General features: G+C 38.3%; 1 protein-coding gene across 4 annotated transcripts in view; it reads right to left on the bottom strand.

Moving 5' to 3' along the window:
* Positions 1 to 14,618, bottom strand: part of LOC106604187 (glycine receptor subunit alphaZ1) — a 111,792-nt gene extending 97,174 nt beyond the window's left edge. For all 4 annotated transcript variants that reach the window (XM_045717859.2, XM_045717862.2, XM_045717864.2 and 1 more), the window contains exon 1: positions 13,638 to 14,618. In XM_045717859.2, coding sequence (XP_045573815.1) covers positions 13,638 to 13,708 — 71 coding nt within the window. In that variant the 5' untranslated portion in view covers positions 13,709 to 14,618. The remainder of the gene's footprint in view (positions 1 to 13,637) is intronic.
* Between the last annotated feature and the right edge of the window lie 2,594 nt (positions 14,619 to 17,212).

Here is a 17,212-nt window from a genome sequence, read left to right as displayed (position 1 = left end):
TCAGTAGACTAACATATTAACCAACTGTCCCCATCAGTAGACTAACATATTAACCAACTGGACCCATCAGTAGACTAACATATTAACCAACTGCCCCCATCAGTAGACTAATAAACATATTAACCAACTGTCCCCATCAGTAGACTAATAAACATATTAACCAACTGTCCCCATCAGTAGACTAATAAACATATTAACCAACTGACCCCATCAGTAGACTAACATATTAACCAACTGTCCCAATCAGTAGACTAACATATTAACCAACTGTCCCCATCAGTAGACTAACATATTAACCAACTGTCCCCATCAGTAGACTAATAAACATATTAACCAACTGACCCCATTAGTAGACTAACATATTAACCAACTGTCCCCATCAGTAGACTAACATATTAACCAACTGTCCCCATCAGTAGACTAACATATTAACCAACTGACCCCATCAGTAGACTAACATATTAAACAACTGTCCCCATCAGTAGACTAACATATTAACCAACTGTCCCCATCAGTAGACTAATAAACATATTAACCAACTGACCCCATCAGTAGACTAACATATTAACCAACTGTCCCCATCAGTAGAGTAATAAACATATTAACCAACTGACCCCATCAGTAGACTAATAAACATATTAACCAACTGACCCCATCAGTAGACTAACATATTAACCAACGGTCCCCATCAGTAGACTAACATATTAACCAACTGTCCCCATCAGTAGACTAACATATTAACCAACTGACCCCATCAGTAGACTAACATATTAACCAACTGACCCCATCAGTAGACTAACATATTAACCAACTGTCCCCATCAGTAGACTAATAAACATATTAACCAACTGACCCCATCAGTAGACTAATAAACATATTAACCAACTGTCCCCATCAGTAGACTAACATATTAACCAACTGACCCCATCAGTAGACTAACATATTAACCAACTGTCCCCATCAATAAACTAATGAACATATTAACCAACTGACCCCATCAGTAGACTAATAAACATATTAACCAACTGACCCCATCAGTAGACTAATAAACATGTTAACCAACTGCCCCCATCAGTAGACTAACATATTAACCAACTGACCCCATCAGTAGACTAATAAACATATTAACCAACTGTCCCCATCAGTAGACTAACAAACATATTAACCAACTGACCCCATCAGTAGACTAATAAACATACTAACCAACTGTCCCCATCAGTAGACTAACATATTAACCAACTGTCTCCATCAGTAGACTAACATATTAACCAACTGCCCCCATCAGTAGACTAACATATTAACCAACTGCCCCCATCAGTAAACTAATAAACATATTAACCAACTGACCCCATCAGTAGACTAATAAACATATTAACCAACTGACCCCATCAGTAGACTAACATATTAACCAACTGTCCCCATCAGTAGAGTAATAAACATATTAACCAACTGACCCCATCAGTAGACTAATAAACATATTAACCAACTGACCATATCAGTAGACTAACATATTAACCAACGGTCCCCATCAGTAGACTAACATATTAACCAACTGTCCCCATCAGTAGACTAACATATTAACCAACTGACCCCATCAGTAGACTAACATATTAACCAACTGACCCCATCAGTAGACTAACATATTAACCAACTGTCCCCATCAGTAGACTAATAAACATATTAACCAACTGACCCCATCAGTAGACTAATAAACATATTAACCAACTGTCCCCATCAGTAGACTAACATATTAACCAACTGACCCCATCAGTAGACTAACATATTAACCAACTGTCCCCATCAATAAACTAATGAACATATTAACCAACTGACCCCATCAGTAGACTAATAAACATATTAACCAACTGACCCCATCAGTAGACTAATAAACATGTTAACCAACTGCCCCCATCAGTAGACTAACATATTAACCAACTGACCCCATCAGTAGACTAATAAACATATTAACCAACTGTCCCCATCAGTAGACTAACAAACATATTAACCAACTGACCCCATCAGTAGACTAATAAACATACTAACCAACTGTCCCCATCAGTAGACTAACATATTAACCAACTGTCCCCATCAGTAGACTAACATATTAACCAACTGCCCCCATCAGTAGACTAACATATTAACCAACTGCCCCCATCAGTAGACTAATAAACATATTAACCAACTGACCCCATCAGTAGACTAATAAACATATTAACCAACTGACCCCATCAGTAGACTAACATATTAACCAACTGTCCCCATCAGTAGACTAATAAACATATTAACCAACTGTCCCCATCAGTAGACTAATAAACATATTAACCAACTGACCCCATCAGTAGACTAATAAACATATTAACAAACTGTCCCCATCAGTAGACTAATAAACATATTAACCAACTGTCCCCATCAGTAGACTAATAAACATATTAACCAACTGCCCCCATCAGTAGACTAACATATTAACCAACTGTCCCCATCAGTAGACTAACATATTAACCAACTGTCCCCATCAGTAGACTAACATATTAACCAACTGACCCCATCAGTAGACTAATAAACATATTAACCAACTGTCCCCATCAGTAGACTAATAAACATATTAACCAACTGTCCCCATCAGTAGACTAACATATTAACCAACTGTCCCCATCAGTAGAGTAATAAACATATTAACCAACTGACCCCATCAGTAGACTAATAAACATATTAACCAACTGACCCTATCAGTAGACTAACATATTAACCAACTGTCCCCATCAGTAGACTAACATATTAACCAACTGTCCCCATCAGTAGACTAACATATTAACCAACTGACCCCATCAGTAGACTAACATATTAACCAACTGACCCCATCAGTAGACTAACATATTAACCAACTGTCCCCATCAGTAGACTAATAAACATATTAACCAACTGACCCCATCAGTAGACTAACATATTAACCAACTGTCCCCATCAGTAGACTAATAAACATATTAACCAACTGTCCCCATCAGTAGACTAATAAACATATTAACCAACTGACCCCATCAGTAGACTAATAAACATATTAACCAACTGTCCCCATCAGTAGACTAACATATTAACCAACTGTCCCCATCAGTAGACTAACATATTAACCAACTGCCCCCATCAGTAGACTAACATATTAACCAACTGCCCCCATCAGTAGACTAATAAACATATTAACCAACTGACCCCATCAGTAGACTAATAAACATATTAACCAACTGACCCCATCAGTAGACTAACATATTAACCAACTGACCCCATCAGTAGACTAATAAACATATTAACCAACTGTCCCCATCAGTAGACTAATAAACATATTAACCAACTGACCCCATCAGTAGACTAATAAACATATTAACAAACTGTCCCCATCAGTAGACTAATAAACATATTAACCAACTGTCCCCATCAGTAGACTAATAAACATATTAACCAACTGCCCCCATCAGTAGACTAACATATTAACCAACTGTCCCCATCAGTAGACTAACATATTAACCAACTGGCCCCATCAGTAGACTAACATATTAACCAACTGACCCCCATCAGTAGACTAATAAACATATTAACCAACTGACCCCATCAGTAGACTAATAAACATATTAACCAACTGTCCCCATCAGTAGACTAACATATTAACCAACTGTCCCCATCAGTAGACTAATAAACATATTAACCAACTGTCCCCATCAGTAGACTAACATATTAACCAACTGACCCCATCAGTAGACTAACATATTAACCAACTGTCCCCATCAGTAGACTAACATATTAACCAACTGTCCCCATCAGTAGACTAACATATTAACCAACTGTCCCCATCAGTAGACTAATAAACATATTAACCAACTGACCCCATTAGTAGACTAACATATTAACCAACTGTCCCCATCAGTAGACTAACATATTAACCAACTGTCCCCATCAGTAGACTAACATATTAACCAACTGACCCCATCAGTAGACTAACATATTAAACAACTGTCCCCATCAGTAGACTAACATATTAACCAACTGTCCCCATCAGTAGACTAATAAACATATTAACCAACTGACCCCATCAGTAGACTAACATATTAACCAACTGTCCCCATCAGTAGAGTAATAAACATATTAACCAACTGACCCCATCAGTAGACTAATAAACATATTAACCAACTGACCCCATCAGTAGACTAACATATTAACCAACGGTCCCCATCAGTAGACTAACATATTAACCAACTGTCCCCATCAGTAGACTAACATATTAACCAACTGACCCCATCAGTAGACTAACATATTAACCAACTGACCCCATCAGTAGACTAACATATTAACCAACTGTCCCCATCAGTAGACTAATAAACATATTAACCAACTGACCCCATCAGTAGACTAATAAACATATTAACCAACTGTCCCCATCAGTAGACTAACATATTAACCAACTGACCCCATCAGTAGACTAACATATTAACCAACTGTCCCCATCAATAAACTAATGAACATATTAACCAACTGACCCCATCAGTAGACTAATAAACATATTAACCAACTGACCCCATCAGTAGACTAATAAACATGTTAACCAACTGCCCCCATCAGTAGACTAACATATTAACCAACTGACCCCATCAGTAGACTAATAAACATATTAACCAACTGTCCCCATCAGTAGACTAACAAACATATTAACCAACTGACCCCATCAGTAGACTAATAAACATACTAACCAACTGTCCCCATCAGTAGACTAACATATTAACCAACTGTCTCCATCAGTAGACTAACATATTAACCAACTGCCCCCATCAGTAGACTAACATATTAACCAACTGCCCCCATCAGTAAACTAATAAACATATTAACCAACTGACCCCATCAGTAGACTAATAAACATATTAACCAACTGACCCCATCAGTAGACTAACATATTAACCAACTGTCGCCATCAGTAGAGTAATAAACATATTAACCAACTGACCCCATCAGTAGACTAATAAACATATTAACCAACTGACCATATCAGTAGACTAACATATTAACCAACGGTCCCCATCAGTAGACTAACATATTAACCAACTGTCCCCATCAGTAGACTAACATATTAACCAACTGACCCCATCAGTAGACTAACATATTAACCAACTGACCCCATCAGTAGACTAACATATTAACCAACTGTCCCCATCAGTAGACTAATAAACATATTAACCAACTGACCCCATCAGTAGACTAATAAACATATTAACCAACTGTCCCCATCAGTAGACTAACATATTAACCAACTGACCCCATCAGTAGACTAACATATTAACCAACTGTCCCCATCAATAAACTAATGAACGTATTAACCAACTGACCCCATCAGTAGACTAATAAACATATTAACCAACTGACCCCATCAGTAGACTAATAAACATGTTAACCAACTGCCCCCATCAGTAGACTAACATATTAACCAACTGACCCCATCAGTAGACTAATAAACATATTAACCAACTGTCCCCATCAGTAGACTAACAAACATATTAACCAACTGACCCCATCAGTAGACTAATAAACATACTAACCAACTGTCCCCATCAGTAGACTAACATATTAACCAACTGTCCCCATCAGTAGACTAACATATTAACCAACTGCCCCCATCAGTAGACTAACATATTAACCAACTGCCCCCATCAGTAGACTAATAAACATATTAACCAACTGACCCCATCAGTAGACTAATAAACATATTAACCAACTGACCCCATCAGTAGACTAACATATTAACCAACTGTCCCCATCAGTAGACTAATAAACATATTAACCAACTGTCCCCATCAGTAGACTAATAAACATATTAACCAACTGACCCCATCAGTAGACTAATAAACATATTAACAAACTGTCCCCATCAGTAGACTAATAAACATATTAACCAACTGTCCCCATCAGTAGACTAATAAACATATTAACCAACTGCCCCCATCAGTAGACTAACATATTAACCAACTGTCCCCATCAGTAGACTAACATATTAACCAACTGTCCCCATCAGTAGACTAACATATTAACCAACTGACCCCCCATCAGTAGACTAATAAACATATTAACCAACTGACCCCATCAGTAGACTAATAAACATATTAACCAACTGTCCCCATCAGTAGACTAACATATTAACCAACTGTCCCCATCAGTAGACTAATAAACATATTAACCAACTGTCCCCATCAGTAGACTAACATATTAACCAACTGACCCCATCAGTAGACTAACATATTAACCAACTGTCCCCATCAGTAGACTAATAAACATATTAACCAACTGTCCCCATCAGTAGACTAACATATTAACCAACTGCCCCCATCAGTAGACTAACATATTAACCAACTGCCCCCATCAGTAGACTAATAAACATATTAACCAACTGCCCCCATCAGTAGACTAATAAACATATTAACCAACTGTCCCCATCAGTAGACTAATAAACATATTAACCAACTGACACCATCAGTAGACTAACATATAAACCAACTGACCATATCAGTAGACTAATAAACATATTAACCAACTGACCCCATCAGTAGACTCATATATTAACCAACTGTCCCCATCAGTAGACTAACATATTAACCAACTGACCCCATCAGTAGACTAACATATTAACCAACTGTCCCCATCAGTAGACTAATAAACATATTAACCAACTGACCCCATCAGTAGACTAACATATTAACCAACTGTCCCCATCAGTAGACTAATAAACATATTAACCAACTGCCCCCATCAGTAGACTAACATATTAACCAACTGTCCCCATCAGTAGACTAATAAACATAGTAACCAACTGTCCCCATCAGTAGACTAACATATTAACCAACTGTCCCCATCAGTAGACTAATAAACATATTAGAAAACTTCCCCCATCAGAAGAGGATGGACACAGAACACTGAAGTACTGTAAACGAGGAAGGTCGCAGTCTCCCATGTCTCTCCATACTGCTACCAGTCTGTGTGTGGGTGGGCCACTATAACTGCCAGGCCACTGGCCAGGCTGTGTTGCTGCTACTGTCACAAGGGCAGTCACCAACTACCCCAGAGGCTGCTGCTTGGGTCAGCCAAGCACTACTCTCTAAACACTGGCTTCATGCATCAGGTTTCATAGAAATGGCATGTGAACCCTATATAGTACAATGGTACCCCATAGGGCACTACTTCTGACCAGTAGTGTACTATACTGTATAAGTGGGGAATACTCTGCCATTTTGGACGCATTCCTAGATTTTCAATAGTTCCTCGCTATCGTTTAAGCTTTTGTTTGCGTTTTTGCTGCTGTGTCATTTTTGGAAATGTGCCATTTGAAAGGCACATACAGTATGTTGTCCTAATCACTGCCAAAGTAGTTGATTCTATACTCACACTGATGACTGGACAGTGTTGATAACTGTTAACACTATCAGTGTTGCAACTGTAATTTTCAACAATAGGTGATGATTGTGACGGCCAAAAGCAACCCTGGTGGTCCAATTGATACCCTGAAACCCTGGTGGTCCAACGGATACCCTAAAACCCTGGTGGTCCAACTGATACCCTGAAACCCTGGTGCCTCAACTGATACCCTGAAACCCTGGTGGTCCAACTGATACCCTGAAACCCTGGTGGTCCATCTGATACCCTGAAGCCCTGGTGGCTCAACTGATAAGCTGAAGCTATCTGCAGTCCAAACAGTTTCTGTCAAGTCTGCCAAATCACTGTGTCTCTTCCATCAATACTGGCATTATGGTTCATTGATGGAACATTCCTAAGAGTTACACTTCTATACTAACCATCAATATCAATCCATACCAAGACAGACAAATCTAGAATGTATAGCCTAGAATTCTTAGAATCTTAGAATTCTAGAACTGTTAGAATTCTAGAACTTTTAGAATTCTAGAACTGTTAGAATTCTAGAATGTTTTGAGTGGAATTTGCTTTGAGCAGATAATGCAGTGTCTCAAGGATTATTCTAATACCAGTTAATTACCACACAACACGGTGGAATCCTATCATAATCACCTAAACACAATAGTCGGCTGTGACCATGAGGTTAGTACTAGGGATCAAGCGCTGCAAATAAACTGTTGTTAGGACTCACGCAATACAGACAATACAATACTCTAACGCTGTGAAAAAAAGCATTTCAATTTAGTATTGAACACCCTCGAACTGACAACACAATCAGATTAGTTATAGAGAGATTAGACAGTGTCCTCTACAGAGATAATTGCCTTAGACAGCTAGCATGGGCCCATGCTGTGGGCCACGCAGGAATCTGTTTGACAGTGTGAAATTAGGGGACCGGCACACTCTTTCTCCTTACATTATTGGGGGCTTTGGTATAATAGGAAAGTGTAGCATCGCTATCACACCAAATCACAACATCTAAGGAGGTTAATCCCACACAAAACCACAGGAATTTGCACCAAGAAAATCTGGGACCAACACACTCTTTCTCCTTACATCATTGAGGCCCTTCGGTTAAGAAACATAATATATGAACGTAGGATAGACCCCTTACACACTAAATCATATAATCAATAGGCCTAGAAGTTAATCCCACTCAAAACTACAGGAATCAGGATTCCTCACCCATGGGGGTATCAACAAGATCATCTATGATTTCCTTCCTTCCGTCTGGGCTTCTCCCATCCCGAGTGACTTGTTCCTAGGTTTTGCATGATCAAAGTTTAGATTTGCTTTAATTATTTCTGATCAATGCTTGCTTGGCCAGGCCACGGCCAACTGTGGAGAGTCCTGGTCCGCGTGGCCGGTGCTGAGGCAGCAGTAAAAACAGCTGACGCCCAGCGCCAGAGAGAATAATATGCAAACAACCCCAGTCTCTGAGCTCTGCATACTTTAATGTGGAACACCAATCATTAGCCTTAAGTTTACCTCCTTATGTTCTTAATAAAGCCTCTGAAGACTACAATCCTAATTGATCTTATCCTTGCTTTTTTATTGTAACATTCTGAGAAATCAAAGCCCTACCAAAGCCTTCATCCCCTCCCAGTCCCTGACACAGATAGGAGGGATGGTTCTGTTCTCCTGTACAAACTGTTAACGTAATGTTTGTTAATAAGCCAACATCATCATCATCATCATCATTAAAAAAAAAGACATTACACAAAACGAATGAGAAACGTGGGCAGCATAAGGTAATGCATTTGTCTTTAGGGGTGTTACTGTGTTGAGCTGAAAAAAATTAAAGATCAAGAAGTGAAACATGACATGAATTCATGCTCCGTACAATGTTAGCATGCAGTACAGTACAGCATGCTGTATAGAACAACATTTTGGACATGCATTGGAACTGGTGTTCTGTGTGGATATTAGAACATAGTCTGTGTTTGAAAGGTTTTAGTGAATTCAGAGCTATGAATTCCTCCATTTATTTATCCATGACTGAGTAGAAAGAGAGGTAAGGCCATTGATAATAAGCTATGTTATTTATAGTGCTATCTGTCTTTGTCTACGTTGATCAATAATGTATTACCATACATCAAGCTTTGGAAATTAACCTGGCTAAAATTGATGATTGTAAGTGATCGTAGAGAACGCCAGTCAATTGTTCTTCATTAGAGGCTTCAATATTTATAACTAAATATATCCACCTTTCCCGCCTGTTCTGACAATACGTTTTTTTTTTTATTTAACCTTTATTTAACTAGACAAATCAGTTAAGAACAAATTATTATTTACAATGACGGCCTACCCCGGCCAAACCCTAACAACGCTGGGCCAATTGTGCGCCGCCCTATGGGACTCCCAATCACAGCCAGTTGTGATACAGCCTGGAATTAACCCGGGGTCTTTAATGACGCCTCTAGCACTGAGATGCAGTGCCTTAGACCGCCGAGCCACTCGGGAGGCCCAGATAAAACATACATAAACACACCATAAATATATAAAGCCTATCTGACCTGAAAACAAGTGACTGCCATCACCATCACCATGAACATGACGTGGCTTGCTGAACAGCATGGTGTGTGTAAATACAGCAACATTTCTTGAAGACATGGGGTTTTCTATAGGTGATTGGATACAACTGGTGCTTTGGTGTCTGTGCATGCAAGAGGTGTTACTGCTTTCTGCTGTTAGAGGTCAACTCAAGGTTACGTTTCATGAGTAGGATCGCAAAGCTACCAGTAGTTTACCAAAGTTACAGGAATCTTCAGCAATTTTGGTAATTAACAGAAAATCTATAGCAATCTTTGGTCATTTATACTTGGATAACTTTTAAAAACATTATTCATATATATTATTCATTTTTTGTTATATCTGTGTCCATATTGTCAATGCGTTTCTAGTGGATGGACCATATGGTGCAACAGAAAACAGCCTAATTAATTTTAAAAAGCATCTAATCAACAATGGCATTATTTTCAACTAACTCTGAAACTTTTCCTACAATTGACTTTTATCACAACTGCCACGAGTTTGACGCCAAAACATTGACAACAAATACATACTGACATAGTAAAATAAATCAAAGTGTGTTAAACAAATATATACAGGATGTTTCATGCTGAGACCATCATATTAAACAACAATGGTGTTCACTAATCACACACAAAAAATGGTTTATATTTAGTAGAATCATGTTTTACAGCTTTGTCACTCTATTTTTATTTGAAAATCCTGTTATTTAATTATTTTATTTCTTTTTTTTCATGTGATAAGGCCACACAGAGGGCCAGAGATAATTACAGAGACCTGTGAAAATATGAAGTACCCAAAAGGGCCACAATATGTATTGTGCTAGATTACATCAAATCCTTGAAAGAAAACAAAATGTTGGTAGTTTACTGGTAAACTGTGAAAGTTTCCAGTAAAATACCCACCCTTTGCAATCCTATTCATGAGCCTATAGACCAGGTGATACTGGAGGGAATACATTAAATAATCACCAAGTCAATTAGCTTTACATTTCCCAGTTCACAATAGAAAGCAATGTTACGAATACACAAATCCATAGGTGTCAATTCAACACATTTTTTGCCTAAATAAATGATTCCATATTTCCAATATTGCTATGGAAAACTATGCATGTATTTGGTTGATTTAACTATTCAACTGAGAGTAATAAGTCCCTAACATTCATGTGTCATGGTGTCAGAGAGACAAAGATGGCCATAAAATACAAGATAATAAAAAAATAAAAAAAACACACCATATAGCCACATTCTACAATGTTGAGACTAGCATATTTCTGCACAATTGTGGGGTATTAATTGTAGTGTAAGGCCTTTAACGTAATTTAAATCAGTGAATATTTATTCACGAGAGACTATGTGTGGACACATTTGCTGCGTACATATTCTCCAGTGGTGGTCTGGGATTCTTGTTAGTGGATTAGGGCCACATGTTCACTTCCACACATTGGTGAGCTACGTTGCAGAAAGCAATGTATATCCTGTTTAATAAGGGCTATACAGAGTATATCCTGTTTAATATGGGCTATACAGAGTATATCCTGTTTAATATGGGCTATACAGTGTATATCCTCTTTAATAAGGGCTCTACAGTGTATATCCTGTTTAATAAGGGCTATACAGAGTATATCCTGTTTAATAAGGGCTATACAGAGTATATCCTGTTTAATATGGGCTCTACAGTGTATATCCTGTTTAATATGGGCTCTGCAGTGTATATCCTGTTTAATATGGGCTCTACAGAGTATATCCTGTTTAATATGGGCTCTACAGAGTATATCCTGTTTAATATGAGCTCTACAGTGTATATCCTGTTTAATATGGGCTATACAGAGTATATCCTGTTTAATATGGGCTCTACAGTATATATCCTGTTTAATATGGGCTCTACAGTGTATATCCTGTTTAATATGGGCTCTACAGTGTATATCCTGTTTAATATGGGCTCTACAGAGTATATCCTGTTTAATAAGGGCTCTACAGAGTATATCCTGTTTAATATGGGCTCTACAGTGTATATCCTGTTTAATATGGGCTCTACAGTGTATATCCTGTTTAATATGGGCTATACAGTATATATCCTGTTTAATAAACAGTGCATAGTGTGTAATATACTGTGTTATAGAATGTGTTTTGAATGCTTGAAATGCTCAATTTCCTCCCACTGTTTACATGGTTGGTGGCAAACTGGTAGGGAATACCCTGTCATTCATTTTGATTGAACGAGCACTAGTATTCCCAGATGTTTTGCAAATGAACATAGACTGACATAGGCCATAATTAGATAATTCAATGTTTTCACTTGCAGTGTCAAATGCATACTTTTTCTGATAGTCATTCATTAAACAAGCATGCAACCTTCGATATGGGCCAAAAACAAACCCTAACAGAAAGAAATGTGCAATTTATACGAAAATAGATGTGTGTATATACAGTCATGTATATAATGTGCATTCATCAGGCTGTTTTGACATTGACAAAGTAATCAATTCTTGGTAATAAGTCTGCATTTGAAATGAGGTCTGGGGGTCTAGGTTGAGACTGGGAAAGAGATATCAATTAAGCAGAACTGCAGAGTTCAGCAGTGGTAGCTGAGGCTGCAATATCCTGATTCTACTTCATTAGCTAAACACGCTGGCCAGAATGCTAAATAAACACTGTCTGTCTGCAAGGAATGTACCTGGATTCCAATGGACTATAGAATATAATATAGAATGTAAAGTAGTCTAAAAAAGAACTCTGATGATTCATTTGATTCTAGAATGTAGGATGTAATGTTGATTAGGCATGCAATGCATAACAAAGAGAAAGAGCCATGTTTGGGCCAATGGGAGAGAAGCTGTTCTCTGAACAGAATACCTCCCTCCCCTCCAATATGAACATTGGAGATATCCTTGTTCACATTTACAGAGAATAATACACTTTATGTATGAGGATCAAGAGCTTGATAGTAGTCGATAAATTCATACAAAGACATTAATGTCAAAGACTAGAATATTCCAACTGGTCAGGACGGATATACTGTGTGGTTACTGGAAGAAAACAAAACAGTCATAATCCAGCACATTTACAATATATATTCTGTGAAATATAAAAGTCTTTAAATAACATGATTTGTTCATTTCATTCACAATAGTTGAATAGAAAAAACGATTAGTCTAAGACTTTTACATATAGTGGACTGGCCCCATGAGAGAAATGAAGACAGACACAAGACATGTCTCTTCTCAGTGAGTAGGTGATGGATAGGCCTACACACCAACAACAACAAAACGTCCCTGATATGTGTGTGAGAGTGTGTACTCAGTTCCTGTACTCTGACTTGCCTGTTGATAGCATATGCCTCATCAGAGAATACGTCATTTAGCGTTTGATGACCACTAGTGTTCGCTATTAGCTCTCGCTGTCTCTCTCACACACATCTTAATTCAATGTAGTGTGTGACTTAATGCAACTCACTCACAATAGAGGAATGATTAGGACTACATAAATATATAATAAAGCCAACGCAACTTTTGACAATCGTGTGATTAAACCTAATCAATTGGCTGCGTTGATTTATTTCCATTCAGACTTTTGTCAATACATGTTAAGCTATGTTAGGACACATTCTGACCCCACTGCAATAAAATGATATTTAACACATTAAAGTCAATAAATAATGTTCCTTACCTGAAAAATACTATTGTTTCCCACAAATAGATCCCGAGAGCGTTTATTCGGTACATTTTTGCCGGTCTCATCCGGGATACCTACAGCTCCTGGAGTACCGATAGTAGAATTCCAATTTCTTTAATGATTTCGGACCTCCAAGGTGAACAATTCTTCTGTTGTTTTTTTTCAAATTCCAGAGTCACAAGAAAACCACAAGATGTTCATAACCGACCAGGCCATGAAACCCTCTTCCTTAGACCGCCGTTATTGATTCGGATAACCCAAATAATGAGTACTTTTTCAGGACAACGGACAGCGGCAAACGCGGTTTGCGGAATTTCACTCAGCCCAGGTTGTTGTTGCTTTGAGGGTACAAGCACGTTAGGCTACGATATCACAGATATTTCCGACGTTTATTCTATGCGATCCATTTGGATTTTGTTACAAGGGGAATTTGTCAATTTCAACATGCCTCCTTCAGTGATAAATGTGGCAATGCATGTGCTCTGCGTCTTAATGAATGTCTCAATTTCAGGAGATGTTTAACTACGTGGTTGTATACCCTTTACGTCTAGATCAGTAGCGGAATTGCACAGTTGTTACACGAAATATATACATACGTAGTCAGTGTTTTTTTCTTAACGCTTTCTCTTATATGCATCCCAAAAACAGAGGTGTTGCTTTCAAGCCACACGTAGTTGTAGTTACCCCGGCGGTGCTGACTGATGTTTTTCTGCAGGTACTCGCCGTGTCTCGATAGTTGACTCCCAGGGGTGAGATGTAACTGCTGCAGAGAGCTACTTCCATTGTCCGGTCAAGTTCGGGACTCACAACTCGGTTTCGTCTTCTTGCATTTAGATTCCTCGTAATAATGTCAAATGTAGTGAAATCGGGATGTGACTAGCCTCTTCATCCATTGCCTCCTACAGCTCAGCGCTCTCACGTCAGACCGCCACTGTATTTCTTGCTGCAGTCATTTACTAAACTCAAAAAAGCAGCTCACCTTTGAGCACACGCCCAAATGCCGTTGCCATTGGTCGGCATGTTGGTGAAACGAGTTCGGCTACGGCTCTGATTGGAGAGAGGGGCTGTCATCTGCAGAGTTTTAATGTCCCGCGCATTGGTATGGAAATAGAGAATAGTCCATGATTTGTCTAATGTTAGGTTATCATATTTCTATGTACTTTTTAGTGTAGTCGACTGTTTGCTCATCCCAGTGTCTACAGTGGTTGACATGTTGATCATTGGACCGACTAAGCAATTATTATGTAATTTTATTTATTTTCCTTTGGAGGGGGGTTGTCAGCCAGCATTAAGTATTTTCCTTTTTATTTCACTGTTCATGTAGGTTACTTTTGATAAGTGAGCGTTGCAAGGGCGGCAAAAAAAGAAACGATGCAGAAAGAAAGTATCTTGTTCATTATTTTCCACTTGTATTTTCTGTTAAATCTTTTTGGTATAATCAATATTGTTTTGCCTCCATGCAGACATCTAAAGTGAGGCTCTCTCCCAATCTGTTTCTGCAGTAAGGGTATTTCATCTGCACCGCTGTCCACATTGTCCATTGAAACGTGATTCCGTTTCTAATGCCTGCAGCTCTCTTTCCGAACGCAGTCACCAAAAGATCACGTGACACGCGGACGGGATAGAACGGGAGACGCACGACTAGAATACGGTTGGATATATATGGTGCCTGAAAGTATTCAAAAGGATTCCGTCTTGTCTTATTGAGGAGACAGATAGTGTTTGAATCGTTCATCGCAGTAGAGATGTAAGATTATAGCAAACGTGAGTCAAGGGTTTATTTAATTTTATACTCTTCAGTCGACCACCTGGATGATATAAGTGAAATAAATGCTGTGCTGTGAGTTTGAAAATCCAGCATTTCCTAAATACAGTATGACATTACATAATGAATGTGTTGTATCCTTTCTGAGTGCACTAGTTATCATTACCCAAGAAGTTATCTAACAAAATAAATACATAAAGAAAATGACTGAGCTTAAAAATAATTTGCTCTTGCTCTGAAATAGTAGAAGACAGTTGGCCATAGTTTCCCATAACACTGACATTGAATAAGCAAGTTGTGTTTATTAAGGGCTCCTTAAATCATGCTCTTAGGCCAGGGGTTCGCAAACTTGTTGGGTCCCGGGACCCCTTTTGTGATAGAAAATTCATCAGAAACCCCTCATAATCAGAACACACCTTGAGTGAGATTCAAAACAATGTAGCACACAATGAGTTTTACTATCACTTCAGCAGTGCATGGCTGGACGAACCAAGTCTCTGGCCCTGGGAGAAAAAAATATTTTAAAGGCCCGCCTCTTGGCATCGAAGAGAAAATGCTATAGTTTTCAAGCAAATTTCCTGTAATTTTACATATTTTGTCGTGGGGCAGAGAGATTTTTTGTTGCAGTTTTAAAACTAATATCCTGCAGTACTAAACATTATGCCATGAGGCAGGGATAAAACTTTATAGTTTTAAAGCTTAAATTACAGTACATTTATGTATATATATATATATATATATACATTTTGGAGAATACAAGAAGCATTGAGTTGAAAAAGAGTTGGTGCCGTACTGTGCATATCCCTGTAATCCTCCCAGGCCCATGTTGCCCAGTGTTAAGGAATTGTTAATTGTTAATTGTTAATGTTGCCCAGTGTTAATTAAGGAATTGTATATTAATAATATTATGGTCGTTCCACCATTTCGGGGCCTTTTGAGAATTGTAACTTTTACATTTCACCAAATTTTAACATTCTGTCATAAAGGGCACATAGTAAGTGCCAATTGAGTGCCAAATAAAGTAACACAGGTTGACCATAACAGGGCTGAAGAAATCTTCTTTAATAAAGCCACGAATCCCCCTGTGCAACAGGGAGCGGTAATTGAATGCAAGCTTCACAAAAAAAAATTGAAATTATTTAAACATTTCTAGCCTATCTATCTATGGGTAACAGGGTTGACTTGTTATGCTCAACCCGCTCAGTTTTCCACCACAAAATACCAGAAAATGGCCAAAAAGAGTAGAACAAGCGTTTACTCTGTCACACCCTGATCTGTTTCACCTGTCCTCGTTATTGTCTCCCCCCCCTCCAGGTGTCGCTTGTTTTCCCCAGTGTATTTATCCCTGTGTTTCCTGTCTCTCTGTGCCAGTTCATCTTGTATGTTTCCAAGTCAACCAGTGGTTTTCCCCGTTCTCCTGCATTTTGCATTCTCCAAGTCCTCCCTGTTTTGACCCTTGCCTGTTTCTGGACTTTGTACCCACCTGCCTGACCATTCTGCCTGCCTGGACTCTGATCTGGTTTTGACCTTTTGCCTGTCCATGACCATTCTCTTGCCTACTCCGTTTGGATTAATAAACATTGTAAGACTCCAATCATCTGCCTCCTGTGTCTGCATCTGGGTCTCGCCTTGTGCCTTGATATACTCTTTGATTTGACTATTAGATATTCAATGTTTCTTAAAAAAAAAAATATATATATATATATATATATATATATATATATATATATATATTTACAAAGGAACGTTTCACCATATTAAAATCAGAGTTCAATTTATGTAACAGGGTTGACCTTAAAATGAG

Source organism: Salmo salar, chromosome 05, assembly GCF_965601325.2.
Source record: "Salmo salar chromosome 05, fSalSal1, whole genome shotgun sequence".
Classification (NCBI taxonomy): Eukaryota; Metazoa; Chordata; class Actinopteri; order Salmoniformes; family Salmonidae; genus Salmo; species Salmo salar.
The sequence above is the reverse complement of the archived record's forward strand: the minus strand, read 5'-3'. Positions and strand labels throughout refer to the sequence as shown.